This window comes from Rhodamnia argentea, chromosome 11, assembly GCF_020921035.1.
Source record: "Rhodamnia argentea isolate NSW1041297 chromosome 11, ASM2092103v1, whole genome shotgun sequence".
NCBI classification, from domain to species: domain Eukaryota; kingdom Viridiplantae; phylum Streptophyta; class Magnoliopsida; order Myrtales; family Myrtaceae; genus Rhodamnia; species Rhodamnia argentea.
In genome coordinates this window covers 19,634,373-19,650,176 of record NC_063160.1, presented here as the reverse complement: position 1 = coordinate 19,650,176, position 15,804 = coordinate 19,634,373, and the positions used below count along the sequence as shown (strand labels likewise).

Here is a 15,804-nt window from a genome sequence, read left to right as displayed (position 1 = left end):
TAAACCTGGATGAGCTAAATTTTTTACCCATTTGACAAAATTAAGATACTTCACATTTGTCACCGGACTGCTTGTTTGCCAAAACATTTAGTACTTCTGGCCTTGGGTGGATCGTTCCTCTGAAATGCCCAAGATACTGTTGGTGACAGCTGCACTGTGCATGCCTACTGGAGATTGTTATACTTGAAGTATCATGGTGGACTGATGGCTTATTCTGGTGTAACCTGCTGCAAACTCCGTAATGACGGATGGGCCCAATCAAGGGATGAAGTTACTTTGGGATATTTATGCCTGCACTACTGGTGGACTTGACATCAATCATGTATGAATCTGATGCTTGCTGAATTTAACACTGGTCTTGGCCTGGCCACATGGAATGAACGACTGGAGTACAGATGGACGCCTGAACCCTTTTTTGCCCATAATCCTTTACTGTCAAGTCCATCTTCCAGTAAATTGTTTGCTAGGATGGAACTGAAAGATTACGCAACTTGGGATGATCATCAATGGATTCGAAAGATGAACCCAAAGTGGCATGGAGCTTATATGGCATGGTGTGCCTGAATTAAAGTATTTGTTGGCTTGGAATCTGCGATGGCTAGATTGGTAGGTTTAGGACCTTGTATCTGCCTACCTACGTTGTTCAGGTCGGTCGTGTGACGTGTCAGCTTGTATACTGGGTAACGGCAGTGCTATAAACCAATAGACCAATTGGGTGCTTCTACTTTTAATATATGACATCTGAACAAAGTTTTACCTGATTATTCCCAAAGCCGAAACCATTTTCTAATTGAAGGAGAGGTATAGCCCCATCTGAAGCAAAAACGCAGAATAATAGTTGGACGCCGGGAACTAAGCTTTCTTTAGGCAAAAGAAGTGGTAAAGTGCATCACCCACAGATTATGACTGAAGTCTCTCTCACGCAGCCCATAAAGTTTCATCTTGATGCCAATAGGTTAGACGAGAGAGCTTAGCGTTCGTTAGTGCTAGTTCCAGTTCCCCTCCTCTTATTGACTTCGAACGATAAATTGACTGGACAAGATCTTCTGATGTTGAGGATTGGAAAAACTGATGCATTCCTTTCATCTTTCTATTCTCCCTCGACTCTTTCTTTAGATTCGCTACTGATAAGGATATTAGTAGGAGTCCTGTATACCCTTTTGGCCTAACAGGAGATCCGTCTGATCCCCGCCAATAATGAACCTCAGGAGATAAGGATTGGACTAGGAGGTTGTGTATCTCGGTACGGTTGTCACTTGAAATGCGCTCGATGCATGGAGCTCCAATTTGAATCCTAGCTGTTGCACTAAAATGCGCCTTTTTTACCGCTCGATCCACTTTAGGTATATGTACCCGCACGCTCTCTCTTGCTTTTGTTATGTGATTCAATTGAATATCATTGGCTGCGCTTCGTCTAAATTCTTCAGGCTAGACAATCATTATCGACTCCCATTAGAGTGGGTTTGTACATTATATGTTGGGTCCGGTCCTATATCCAGGGATTCTCCAAGCAATGAATGGTAGAATAGAAACATTCACCGCTACTTCTTGTTCTACGATACAATTCCATACATGTAGCACACAAAGAGGGCAACATTGGGGTATATGTGGTCTAGCCAATTCCGCAAAAAGCTTGAACTAACATAGTTGAGTTGACTCAAACTCGAGCAATCTGTGCTCAATGCATGGAATCAAATATAGGAATCATTCTGGTCGTTTCTATTTCTTTGCCCTGATTGATAGTCATTTCCTTTTTGTTGGTATTCATTCTTTTGTCAACTCAACGGTGATCTAGACCATGTTAAAAATAGAAATCACAGATCGAACCTGGATTGTTGTTTTTTCGAATGAACGCAAAAGTTTAGTCCACTTCAGTTAATCTAAATTGACTCTTCAGTTTTCTCGATATTTTTTTTGTTCCTAACACCCCTCTGATGCATTTTGCTTGTTTGAATTGAGCAACTGCCAATTAACTTTGTCCCAAAGAATATTAATAATAAAGGAGTAAAATCAAAGTAACGAAGAATATCAATCGGACAGAAGGCATTGCATTGCACTACCAAGGTACAAAGTTGTCCTCTCACATATGGCATGGAAATGTTTGCTGAAACCAATTTCTTAAATCCTTGGGGAATATTCTTGTTTCCTTCTTTCTATAAGGAAGATCGTGTTCACGTCGGGCATTTACTGCCATGGACCACCAATAAATTAGTGTCAAAGGGAGTAAAAAGAAATGAAGAAGTGGATTGAAATTCTTTTTTGTCCCTTCTAACTAAAAAGAATCTTCCAATTCGATGTGGCTTGTAAACTACTAATTGTCATCACAAAGCACTATGGGAAGAAACTTACTTTAATGAAGGTGCAGTTTCACATTTTGGATATTGCTCATAAGTGGGGAAAAGTACCAAAAAATTTCTAAACCTATTGTACGGGAAAAGTACCAAGCTGAATTGATGTTATTGCAATAGTAATGAATACATTAATGTGAGTAATTTGATATAGGAGTTAGTGAATTCAAGACTTTAGTTAGAAAGATAAATGCTGGTAAATCATAATGAAAGTTTGTATTTACAAAAAAAAAAAAACAAACATTGGTAAGTAACTCAATTGAAAGTTGATAATTAAAAATTAGTCAATAACTACATTGTAGAAAAGTTAGCAAAACACAAAAAGATGGTAATTTTTACAAAGTTGGTGAATCATCAAAGTGGTTGGTAAGTGAGGCAAATGAAAGTTCGTAACTTAATAAACAAGTTGGTAAATTCAAAAAACAAACAAATACACATTGATAAGGGACTCAAATGAGAGTTGATAACTCAAAATTAGTTGGTAACTTAATCGAGCACAATTCATAAATCATTCAAATGATGTTGGTAGGTTTATGGAAGAGTTGGTGAATTTAAGGCCTTGGGAAGAAAGAAAAAATCAAAGTTGATAACAAATCGAAAAGGTTGGTGATTGAAAAAAGAACCCAAATAAAAATTGGTAAAAAAACTCAAATGAAAATTGGTATCCAAAAAATAATTGGTCACTTAATAGGAGAATAGTTAATAAGTTACTCAAATTAAGATTTGTAACTTTTAGAAAGGAATGGTAATTAATGGGGTAGGTAACCAACGTAAATGAAAGTTTAACAACTCATTTGAAAAATTGGTAAAGTTTAGACAAAACCAAATAAATGTCCGTAAATACATCAAATGGATGTTGATAATTCAAAACTAGTTGGTTACTTAATTAAACGGAGAAAAATTTGGTATGTCATGGCATTTTAGGTTAGAAGGTTTATGTAAAAGTGGTTTATGATTGAATCTCAAAGGCATTTTTATCATTTGGTAGATCCAAGTCCATGGCCTATTTAGGGTTCACTCGGAGCTTTGGCAGCCACCATAGGAGGTTTGATGTGCATGCATCCATTTCGAGGGGGTGCAACACTTCTCATCCCAGATTTCCTTAATAAGAACTGAACTCAAAATGTCGATGAGTTCATAAATAAAAATTAGAAAGCTAGTATAATGCTTGACAATTTTATCAAAAGTATTGATAAATCATCAACAAATTAGCGAAATAAAAGTATCGGTTAGATTGTTTTGTATAATAACTTTTGACACTTATAAACATCTATTTAAATTTGCCGGCACAAAAAAAAAGTCTTTTTTATATTTCGAAGGACAAAAATATGCTACTTATCAACTAGAATATGTCGATATAACCGACCAACTTAGTAAATATTAAAATGACAAAGAGAGCTATCAAATGAAGAACAATTTCTCCACAAATTCACGTGACCTTTCGTGTTATGGCAGAGGGATATGTTGATGAACAATTTTGTGCTTGGCTTTTAAAAATTAGGGTTTTGTGTGGATCACCAGCTTGATGATTGGTTTGGTGCTTCTTGGAGATGTTGATCTCAAGCAAGTACATGTGGGAACGGTTCAATGTTTCTAAACTATAGAAAACTTATATATGTTGACATTAGGACATGGGGGTTGATCAACATTTATTCTCTCAGTCCCACCACGTTGCTCAAAAAGCCCCCCTTAATATTATAAGTATATATGTTGACATTTAAAGGGCTTGAAATTTTCTTCTTCATTTTTAATAGCTGAATCTGTCGGAAAGAACTTGCTTTCATGTAGGAACTCCCATGTGGTACATTGAATGCCTCTAGTTCTTTGATATGACATTCAATGTAGTCATTTGTCATGGAAAAAGTAAATTACTTACCTAATTATACAATTACTCATGGAAGTAATAATGCTTCTTCTTCAAAAAAAGAAACAATGCAAGTGTTAGGATTAGATGTACAAACACAACGAAATAGAGAATAAAGGGAAAAAAGAGAAATCAAGATACAAGGTTTATCTTTAAACCAGGCAAACGTCCGACAGAGAATCCCACCGAGCGTGGCCCCTATGCCTTTCTATCAATTGAGTATGAACTCCATCCCAACAGCAAATACCTCTTCACTTGAACTCAGCTCACACCCAAATATTATGCATTTATGAGTTATAAACCCTAATTTTATGCACTGATTGGAGTTCTTTCCCTAGTTGGTAAGTTTATTTGTGATCGTTTACTGATCAAACTGATCGGGAAGTATGCAGATTGCTTGGCTTTTTTTTTTCTTTTACTTTCCGTGTTGTTGTCGATTTGTCATCACCCTAGTTGATTTCCCTGCATTAGCTTCTCCTTTCTAAATTATTAGAGCAGATATGATGAAAAACACAATAAATGGAAATTAACCATCTTGCGATCAAAACAAACAAGACAAAATCTTCCCTTCTGAATCAGTTGATGGGGTTAATCCAACGTTGAACTTTTAGCTATATCTAGAGAGATTAGTGCTAAGTTGTGACTAACATAAGAAATGTCTGAACTGAATCAGCATGGCTATAAGGTATTTCAATAGGATTGAACATGTCAAAGAAAGTAATCAATTCTCGCGGTAGTTCCGCATGTTTCGCAGCTGGTATAGGCATGATGCTTGCACGAAGATCCGATCTGACCAATGTATTCATAATTAGATGGAGTAGGGAATTATTCTGAATTTAAAAAACCTCACAGTTGCTGAATTCGATTGCAAGCTGTACTTTGAAGAATGATGAGTCAAATAGATTGGGAGACATATAGTTAACCTTGTTGATGCTAGAGATGACGCAGAGCCGAGTACTAATCGTGATTAGCAAAGTGTCCACAATGATTGAATTCTAAAATGAATTGAACATATGATTGAATGAGGTATATCCTCCTTAAATTTCAAGTTTATTGAATTGTTTGACTCACAGCAAAGGTAACTAATCATTAGTAGGACAAATTTAACCCCAGATGAATAATATAGTGATAGCTTACATTCTGTTATATAAGCTCGACCAATAAGGTTGTGGAGGCAAGTCAATAGGGAGTTAATGTTATGTCAATTTGATACTAAACTAACGAAAATTATGCTCCATTAATGGATTATTAGTGACCTGAATATGCCAACCAAAGTTTCGTTCACTGCAACTGCAAACTCATACAGCAATTGATAGATTATCAAACAAACTACTGCGGTTGGTTTGCTTCCTTTGGTGGAGTATTCATCCTGCAAATCATGATCACAAGCGAAGATTTCCAACTTGTAGCTTCACTAAGCCTTTTCATTTTTGTTGATATTTCTATGTACTTCCCTTTGGCGGAAATTTACATTTCTTTGTAGCTAGCTACTTAGCTAGGTAAAAAGAGAGAAACAGAGTGCATCATCATTGATGTCATCCATCTTCTGATCAGGTGGATGTCTTGTTTTAATTAGTTGCATTAGGAACATGCCTTCTCTGTTAATCGCAATAACTCCCCAACTAAGCATTGATTAAGAGGTTTAAGAAAATTGAATCCCCATTAAATAACAATCAGTTCCCTAATTTCTGCAAATGATGGACCACATACAAAGCCAAACCCTAGTTAAAATTGGAACTCCTTACATAATTTTTTTCTCCCTCCTGTTGAAACATATGCTTCCAAAATCAAACTTCACTTTGACTCATCTTAAATGAAGTAAATCAAACTAGGGTTAGATGGGTTTGACTAGAATCTCTCCATACGTGCAACTTCGAGATATTAAAAGATTGCTTTTGTGAGGACTAAATTGTTGTTTTCTTATAAAATATAGTGCTCCCACACGTCTTTGTTTAAAGTAATGTAAGAGAATAGAATATAGTACGTGGACCATGTTGTGGACATCTCTCCACCGCGGCCATAAGATGGCCCAAGTTCAGTGATCAAAGTCGACAAAGCAATAAATGAACACAATTGCTCGATTTAGAAGAATGAACTGGGAGTTACAAATTAAGCCACGACTGGCTAAATAAAACACTGGGTTCATTTAAAGCACGGCCAATAGGAACAAAGCCTTCGTGGATCAGACTGATCATTCAGATCTTCTCGAGATTAAGTTATTACAATAACTAATTTGGCATATGAATGAATCAGGAGTTGCAGGAATCTGGCTATTTTATGGCACTGGAATCTGGTTTTTCATGTTAGCTAGATTTTTACATTGCTATTAGGGTTTATGACTAATGTAGATGTAGAATTGCATTACTTAAGTTATTAATTCAGTATGGTATAATATCATCGCTCCTGTTCGAGTGCTTCTGCAGCACATGTTAAATATCCTTTAGGTGGAATAATTTGATTTTAAGGTGTTCGATGTGCATAACACGAGGGCAATCAATACATTGAAAACTATAAAGTTTCCTTAATTGGTTGCTTTACAATGCTCTTTGGACACTTAGTTCATTAAGAATATGTACTATTTTTTCATTGCTACAATTATTCAAATGATTGAGCATGAAAAATTAGCTGATAATTTGTCTTTATTAAAATTTTTTCATTGTTTAAAAATATAATCTCAAATTATCTCTGTATAGTGTATGCACACGTCGGTCAAGAAAATCATATAATACTAAAAAGTTAGGTATCATAGAGAATGACTTGAACGTCTCTAGAAACCATATATTTGGTGACTCGATCAATACAAATAATGCTAGCGACCATTTGTACTACTCCTTGATAAACTAAATAAAGTGGTAGATTGCGAGGGAGTCACCATTCAATTATATTTTCTCCATCACTTTAGTACCAACAATTTGGTGAACCATTCTTAGTAAATCAGTCTTATACTCATCATCGTTTGTAAAATCAAACAGCTAGCACAATGCCTTTGGCTTTTCATAAAAAATTCAAAGTTTTGACATTTGCATTAAACAGCTAGCACAAATGGCTTTGACATTACCATAAATTTTTTTTTTTTTTAAGGTTTTGACATTTCCTCAAATGTCTCCGATCAAAAAAAGAAAAAGGAAAAGCATTAGCTCAAATGTCAAATTTATGACTTTGCTCAAGTTTTCAAACTTATGCTCAATTTAGCATAAAAAAGGAATATCCCATTTAGTGCTCTCGATTTATTTGAATATGGGAATGAAGAAGTTGATGCTATCAGTCCGAGGCCAAGGTTGATGAGTTCATGCATGCATATGGAGACCCTCTTGCTAGAGAATGAACATTACCTTTTCAAAAGGCCCTGGAAAGGGAAAATAACATTGGTTGCATAGCTAGGCATTTAGATGAAGATATATATTTTCGACTCCAACCGTGCGTACATATCGAAAACCTTGAATCAGGTGAGTCTCATATATTCATGTATATGAATATAATTAGATTTTTTTCTCAGTAGTGTAACCTGGCTTTTCAAATGGATCGAGTTCCACGAGATATGGTGAAAGTTCAGGGACTCGTCCCATCCAAATGCATCGTCAACTACATTAACTAAACACTATAAATGCCCATGGCCAAGTCAACTCAAGCCAAACATAAGTTTCCACGCGGCAAATCGTCGTGGTTTTATTGTCATCCTTGCACATTGGGATAAAATAATGTTTGATGACATCCCGTGACATCACTCCCAGAATTTCTTTATATATTGATAAAAACAATAGTGGGAAAAAGAACCAACATTGATTTATCAGACATCTTGATATTATTATTATTATTATTATTATTATTATTATTATTATGACCATCATCATTTAAAAAGCTGAAAAAAAGCAGCAGATATCATCAACTTATTCTGAATCTTTGTATTTGTTAGGCATTCGATAAATGAAGTGTTCCTTTTCAACATTTTATAATGGGCTTGCACGAGGAAGAACCTTGGGTTCTATTTGAGGTTGTCAATAAGTACTATTCGATCCTAATTTCTGGGGTTCTCCATTACTCCTTTGTCCAATTATTTCCCGGGCTTTGAGGGCTTGTTTGGTAACACTCCTATTCCTCCGATTTCTGTTTTTTTTGTTCTCAGAAACAGAAAAAGAACAGAAATTTATTTGATAACGTTAGTTAGTTTTTCTGTTCTAGGGAACAGATTAGCGGCCAAGGAGCATATTTGAAACAAAAGCCATAAGCAAAAAAAAAAAAAAAAAAATCTGCTTCCCTGTTCTCGAGAATAGAATTAGAAAAAATTATTTATACTAAGAAATTGTTCTCGAGAACAGAATTTTTACCATAAGGCATTTTTCTCCCTCAACCATTGCATGAAATGTTATCATCATAAGACATTTCTCTGAATCATTTCTAGATTTTTATTTAGCTTTTCTAGATAAGCAAAATTATGTGTAAACACGTTCGCTTGTGTTTCATTAGTCAAAGCAAACTAACCTAACACCACATGAATTTCTTCTTATATATGTCATTATGAATATACTCATGTGATTAAGCCAAAGAAGTTGACATTACATGTTTATATGTTTTCGTTAAAAAATCAAGCGCAATTGAACTGTTTTCTTCGCTAAATCATAAATTGTAGAATGTTTCTTCCTATATTTACTTCACCTTGATGTTCGTCCATCTGCATTCAATGTACATGCATTATACTAGGACACTCTTGCGCCAAGTACATGATATCTTTGTTAAATTAAACCCTTATCTTCTTTCCATAAAGCAACAAATCATTTTTTGAGAGCATCTTAAATGATCAAATCTGATGATCTAATCTGCACTATAAATGCTTGTGCCTTCAGATTCTCTGATTTCAATAAGTAGTGAGATGAACATGAATTAATTCTTTTCACGCCACCAATTGTACAGTTCAATTCAAGAATAAATATAGTACTCGCCATTAACACACCAACAAAATCGATACTATATTTATGCGATTCCAATCTTCATCAATGGCATGCATGAATCTTGCCCCTAAAAGAAGCGCTTACTCAATCGGTCATGCTCTTCTTTATATTATACAGAAATACAGAGAAAAATCGATGTTTATATCACATTAATACGATTCAATTACTATGGTATCGAGGTCATATTTTTGTCATCCTATGGTTCGATACCTTATGGTAACAAAAAATTGTGCAAATTGTTTCTATCAGCAAGTAAACGCGTGCCCTTGAGCACACGCAGCTAAGGCTCATTATACATGCTCTAGAAGATGGATAAAACTTAAATTACTAAAGCAGGTGCTATGGTACATAGAAATTGCCATGAGCTCATTCGAATCTTAACTAAATCATAAAGATGAATTTTATTATTAGGTACTCGGTAAAGCAACGTTTACTCACTCTCGCGTGTTACAGATCATATTTCTGTGAGGCTACTCATCATGTCATAAGCGTGGAGGAGTAAAAAATATACTCTCAATCTCTTGTCCCGTGGATCCTTGTCGACAGAATCTAAATGGAATCAATACTTCACAAGCATGTTTCTTCATTTATTGCACGTTTTCCTAATAATCTTTCTGGATAGAATCACCACGAGGTGGTCGTCACCTTAATGAAGTTGATGCTGTTAAGTGGGGTTTATAAATGAATCTTGAATTAATTGCCCTGTCATGTTCTTCTAGGCATTAGCAATACTGTAATTCAGCATCTCGATATCAGCCCCATACAACCATTGCATTCGCCTGTAAAACATGTTCTCAGACCACAACTTAATGACACATACGCATCTCTCAATGTCGAAATATAGAAGCGGTTCCGAAGTGTGATCCGTGATGAAACATATTATTTTAAGGTTCCTAACCTCTTTCTCTGTTAATTATCAACAAGATGTTGGAAAATTTGTAGCTTCTTTACGTTAAAGGAACATGATCTCTAAGTGCAAGTTTGTATAGAATATTGTATACCCTAAACGGGCAAGCGGTTCCTCTGTGCAGCATTTCTTCCCCTTTTTCTGTTAACTTCATTTCTCACAAAATCTGAGTAAAAATTATAACAACTTTGAAAGACACTCTTTATCAAGTTGCTATTGATATCTGGCAACTTCATGAAATTGGTAAAACTTGGCCAGCTATTTCCCTCCTAGCTATGGAGTGCTTGAAAGATTGCGACTTATTCTAACATCTTCTTATCTAGTTTCATTTCTACTTTTTTTTTTTAATGAAAAGCTTCGTTTATACTTGAAAAGATGTCAAATTGTACCTTTTTCCCCTAAAGATTGGAAGAACATTTCTATAAATGTTTCGCAAAATTTGGTTTTTTTAACCACTTGATTTTCAAGTGGTATTTGGTCACAGGAAGACTGATGTGCGTTTGTCTAGGAATTTGTATATAGACATATTTCAAAAGGGGTGAAACTCAAAGACAAGAATTCTTTTGTTTTGTTTTGTTTTGTTTTACACTCTGTTGAACTCTCATTCCTCTTGGTATACTCGACTATGGGCGAGAAACATAGGAAACAAATGATCTTGATGAATACCGAGATGACCCCAAAAAATGTTGTTTAGTGATAATTCTGTGAGGAATTTTTTCGATCTTCCTGAGGCCAGTACAGAGTATAGCTGGTCATTTAATACTTGACAATGAATGATCAAAGACATAAGATGGAATCAAAGTGCATCGATGAGATGCGGCTATCTGAGATTGAGATTCGGATATCTCTTCGGCCTTTCCTTTTGTCTGTGAGACAACAGGCAAAGAGTTATGGGTACCTCCGTGGATCAAAGTATTCGCATGAATAAACAAGAAACAACAACCTTTGGTTCCTCCATTTTGATCGGGCGAAAAACATGAAGAAAAATAACGTGGCCCAAGTTCAAAGCATCAAGAGATGTCTCATGCCAGGAGGCCGAAGAATATTCAACACCAATCACCATGACGATGTCGATCGAAACATCTTATATGTGTGTGGAGCCTGTAAAGAAACCGAAAAAAATAACCCTGGTCTTTATATCAATGCTTATAAGAGATCAAGCGGTACAGTTCGCACGATAGAATGCTACTGTTTTATCTGCAAGCTCTCAACTTCTGTAGACAAAGGCTTTTAATTGCAACAAATGATTCGCGGGACAATGCAAGTCGGCAAATACATGAAACGATAATCACACATAAAAACAATGAAGGGACATCAAAGATATTTGCACGCGAAAAAGATGATATGATCAGATAAGAGTTAGATATTTTGTTCCAAAGTGTACTGCAAAGGCCAAGATTTGGTTGCTTTCTTTTTGTTCTTCTAACAGAATGAACTTATGGACTCTCGAGAGAAGAGATCGTGCAACAATGGCCGGCTGAGAACTAAGATTATTAATGTGTTCTCCCATGAAAATAAGTTTTTCTTGGTAGGGTCGCTTTCATCTCTAGAGTTTGAAGCTTCCTTGGGCTTTCTTTATGAAGCGAAATGATCGCCAGAATCTTAGGTTTGGACTTTGGAGGATGTGCATGGAGGACTTCTTCTTCTTCTTCTTCTCCTTGTTAGTTCATCTGTTAAAGAAAAAGAAAAAGAAAAGAATTAGGGTTTCTTTCTTGAGTTTCGTTCATCTTCTCATTAATTCCAGAGTAGCAGCTGATATTAGTTAAAAGCTGAGAAAAAATGAATCCAATGGTTTTCTTTCTTGTTATCTAGACGAACTTCTACTCTGAGTTTCAATCCGTTTTTGTTTGCGGAAGCTTTATGGGGATGGCCGCTAGGGTTTCTGAGATGGCCTGCTGCTAGGGTTCCTAACATACATTAATTAAATACTTGATGGTGTGGTTAATGTGTTATTAATAGTTCGGAAATGACATAGATGTCCCTAGCTAATTCCCCCATATAAAATTAGGACACATTTACTGTTAGTGTTTGTTTAGTAAATTGTGCTAATTACGTCCGTCAATAGAGTGTCGGACTGGGTATTATCAGGTGTCCTAGCTTTTGCTGAGAGCTGAGGTGCTATTTTTGATGAGTAGCTGTAGCCCCGCATTTTTCCCCCACATGTGTAGTGTAAGATAACGTCCAAGATAGGGTGCGATTGAGAGAGGCCCCGGCGAAGAGGTACCTTTTGAATGGCTGATTTCTTATCTATAAATAATATAGATAACTTTTAGGGGCTAACCGACGTTAGACGAAACATAACGACAGAAACGAACATCGTTCTTTCGTTACAAAGAGAATCAATTTGTGGAACGTGAATATCTTTCCCTGTAATCATATTCGGACCATCGTGGGTTGAAAATTCTTAGAGGACGTGTCGGTGATTCAATAACGTTCTTGAGCAAGTCCGCAATCGAGCATCAATAGAGGTTAGTTTAAATTCATCGATGTTAAAATCCAACATATACGATGCATGCATGATGACATGCATGATAGTGGGTGGTAAATTTTTTTTTATAAATTTAATTGGAATTTGTAACTTAGGAAAGTTAAAACTGAGGCCAAGGGCATGTTTGAATTGATAATGCAATAAAGAAGCAACATCATTTAACAGAAAATGATGTTTCATTCATTCCCGGATAGTAAATCGTCAGCACAATGTGCATCTATTAAGACTATTATGCACTTTAGTAATGTGATCATAGATGCATGTAACTGAGAAAGAAGCAGCAAATCGCGTTGTCACGTACGAAAGCCGCAGAAAAATTGTTTTGATCAGAGACAGCACTTTGAGGAGGCAAGGATCTGAGTTAGATGATCTATTGTCTGGTCCAGGCAGTTCTAAGAATCTCACACAAATTTCTGTGATCTCGCACCGTCCTTGATGCCCTGCTTCTCCATAATTAATTTGAGCTTATTGTACTCGAGAAGACCGGCCGGTTCTCTGTTGCCAGATGTCATAACTCAACTCTTCCTCTTTTACCGAATCGTACCCGTGTTCCGTTCAAATAATTGATCAGTTTATATGATACTAATAGATCACAGCTACTCAGTTCTCCTCAATGATTGTATCTGACTTTGGAAGTGATCGTGTTGCTGTTATTTAGCTAAGCTCAGGGACGTTTAATGACAATGAAGAGGTATGCATTAGTCTAATCCGACCATGGCTTGAAGAGTTAGTTCCTCCTCTTAGCAGGAAAAAAGAATATAATCACTATGATTTTATAATGCAAAATGAAAGTCAATCCTTTGCCACATTCTTGGTATCATATAAATATGTGTTGTGGATCCTATTTCTCTTAAAGCTTTGAGCTGCTCAAGCTTCTCCTGTCATTCACAACTGAGAAAAATAGCAATCTTATTCTCCCACAAAGCTTCTACTAATTACAATGGAAGCTTTTCGGGCTAATTCTGAGGTCGAATGGGGCTTAATCAGTGGAATGTACTTCACTGAAGAGTCTGACCTCTTGGCTCAATGGCTCGATAAGTATTCGTTACCAGCCGAGCAATATGGAGGCTCTCAGGCATTGCATTCCGCATATCTACCGACCTATGGATCTGTGAGCCTAGCAGGGGTTGACGGAAGTGCATTCTGTTCTTCCGATACTCTCTTTCCCACTTCACATTCTTCTTCTCCACATGACGAATTTCATAACAGTGTCAGTAGCTTCCTTTTCCCTAGTTCAGGTCATAGCAACTACTATTTGAGTGACTCGAATCCGATTCTGGCCACTAGTAGTAGCTCCCTGTGCAATGAACTTTCCATGAGCAATGTGAGACAAACCGGTTCTCGTCTCATTGAAGGGGATGATTCACTGAACCGAGAAATGAGTGAAGGTGATGAGTCTCGTGGGAGCCCCCGCGAAATGGCTTTTATGGAGAACTCTTTGCAGCTCGAATGGTGGTCTGAGATTCAACCAGGGATATCAGCTGCGAAAGAGGATGATAGGGATGATTCAAATGACATTACTAGGAAAAGATCTCGGAGCCTAGGAGAGGTGAGTAAAAATTGTACATGTCCAGGAATAACTAGTTTGCATCCGGGATACTGCTTTTTCGATGATCTACTGCGTAAATTAATAATAATTTCGGGTTCCTTATGATTCTATTTCTCTGACGTTCCAGAAAAACATGAGAAGTGTCAGGTTAAGGAAAGACCCGACACTTGATTTTCCAAGCAAAATACCTGAAACTCGTCCTGGTGGGCAGAGCTCGAGTACTTGCTTCTCAGAGGATGATTCTAGCTCTTCTCTGGAGCTGAACAGAGGAGCTACTTCCAGTTTGAGTCCAAATGCAACTGCATCTCTCCATCCTAATGGAAAAACCAGAGCCAGCAGGGGCTCGGCGACAGATCCGCAGTCTCTCTATGCAAGAGTAAGTACTTTAAAATAAAGCTATATATTTGTCCAATCCCAGAATGTTTTTCTTGACAGATCTTTCATCTCCAAGAACAATAAAGTAACAGATCATTGCTTTCATCTTATAGAAAAGAAGAGAGCGCATAAATGAGCGCCTCAGAATCTTACAGAACCTTGTTCCAAATGGAACTAAGGTAATTGGGCAATATCCTGCATCATAATTCATGTCTTTAATAGTAAAATCTAGTGTCATGTTTAACTGTTGTTTCTGGTCGCAGGTTGACATTAGCACAATGCTTGAAGAAGCTGTTCAATATGTTCAGTTTCTACAGCTGCAAATAAAGGTAAGCCCAAAAGATTAAAGAAGTTACGTTATATTATACAATATCATCCTACAGCACCTTTCATACCACGAAGCTTCCGAAAAATAAGATATGTACATTGATATTGTTTTCTTGTGTGTGAAACTGTACAGCTCTTGAGTTCTGATGACTTGTGGATGTATGCACCGATTGCGTATAACGGAATGGACATTGGACTTGATTTGAAGCTAAGTAAATCTTGCTCACTGTAAAGTAATGGAAGAGGTTGTTATCGTGCAACTGAAACTCTCATGAAAAGAAGGAATCTCTGTCCGTCTTCTATAAGGCATATCACTTAATAACCGTGGAAGGACCAATCTCACTTAACTGGTTCTGAGATTCGTTGATGGATGATGCGTTAGCAGTGATTATCTAGGGGGATTGAATAAATTCAGTTCAGCCTTCTCTCCTCCATAGATGCCAAGTATACGCCTCAAAAGCTATGGGTTCCTGCTGGGAGACAGGTGATTACCAAGGGTGATTGAATAAATTCAGTTCAGCCATTCTCCTCCATAAATGCCAAGTATCCGTCTCGAAAAGCTAGGTGTTCCTGCTAGGAGACCGGTTCTATGCCTCGTGTAAAGTTGCTAGTTGAGAAGGACGACCCATGTATTATACTCCACTGGTGTATGTTTGATATGCTTTATTCTCATCTGCAAATGAGGAAACTTTACACTTGAATGTGAATAAAATGTTCTGGTGATCATTCTTTACCAGCACTCAGCAGTGCCAGGATCAATCAGCTTTCTGTTGCTTGCCCTTTTCTACATAGTTCTGTGAAGACAGAAATTAAAGGAATAGAAACAACCTGTGAGCCTTTTCTTCTCTCTTTATCCATCCATCTTTTAGTCCACATTCTTAAAAAGAGAGTAGGGTAACCTGCATCTGCACGCTTCTTTGCTTCTTGAATAGAAAAGAACTCCAAGGAAATCTTCACAGCACCGATTGCTTAATCAGCAAAAAATGAGGCCGGGAACTCT

General features: G+C 36.8%; 1 protein-coding gene across 1 annotated transcript; it reads left to right on the top strand.

Annotated features, from left to right (window-relative positions):
* The first annotated feature begins 13,342 nt into the window (after nt 1-13,342).
* LOC115735763 (transcription factor bHLH84-like) lies at nt 13,343-15,543 on the top strand. Its single transcript, XM_030667159.2, has 5 exons — nt 13,343-14,102; nt 14,230-14,478; nt 14,591-14,656; nt 14,741-14,806; nt 14,938-15,543. Exons 1-5 carry the CDS (start codon nt 13,494-13,496, stop codon nt 15,034-15,036), a joined length of 1,089 nt encoding a protein of 362 aa, XP_030523019.1. The 5' UTR covers nt 13,343-13,493; the 3' UTR covers nt 15,037-15,543.
* The last annotated feature ends 261 nt before the right edge of the window (nt 15,544-15,804 follow it).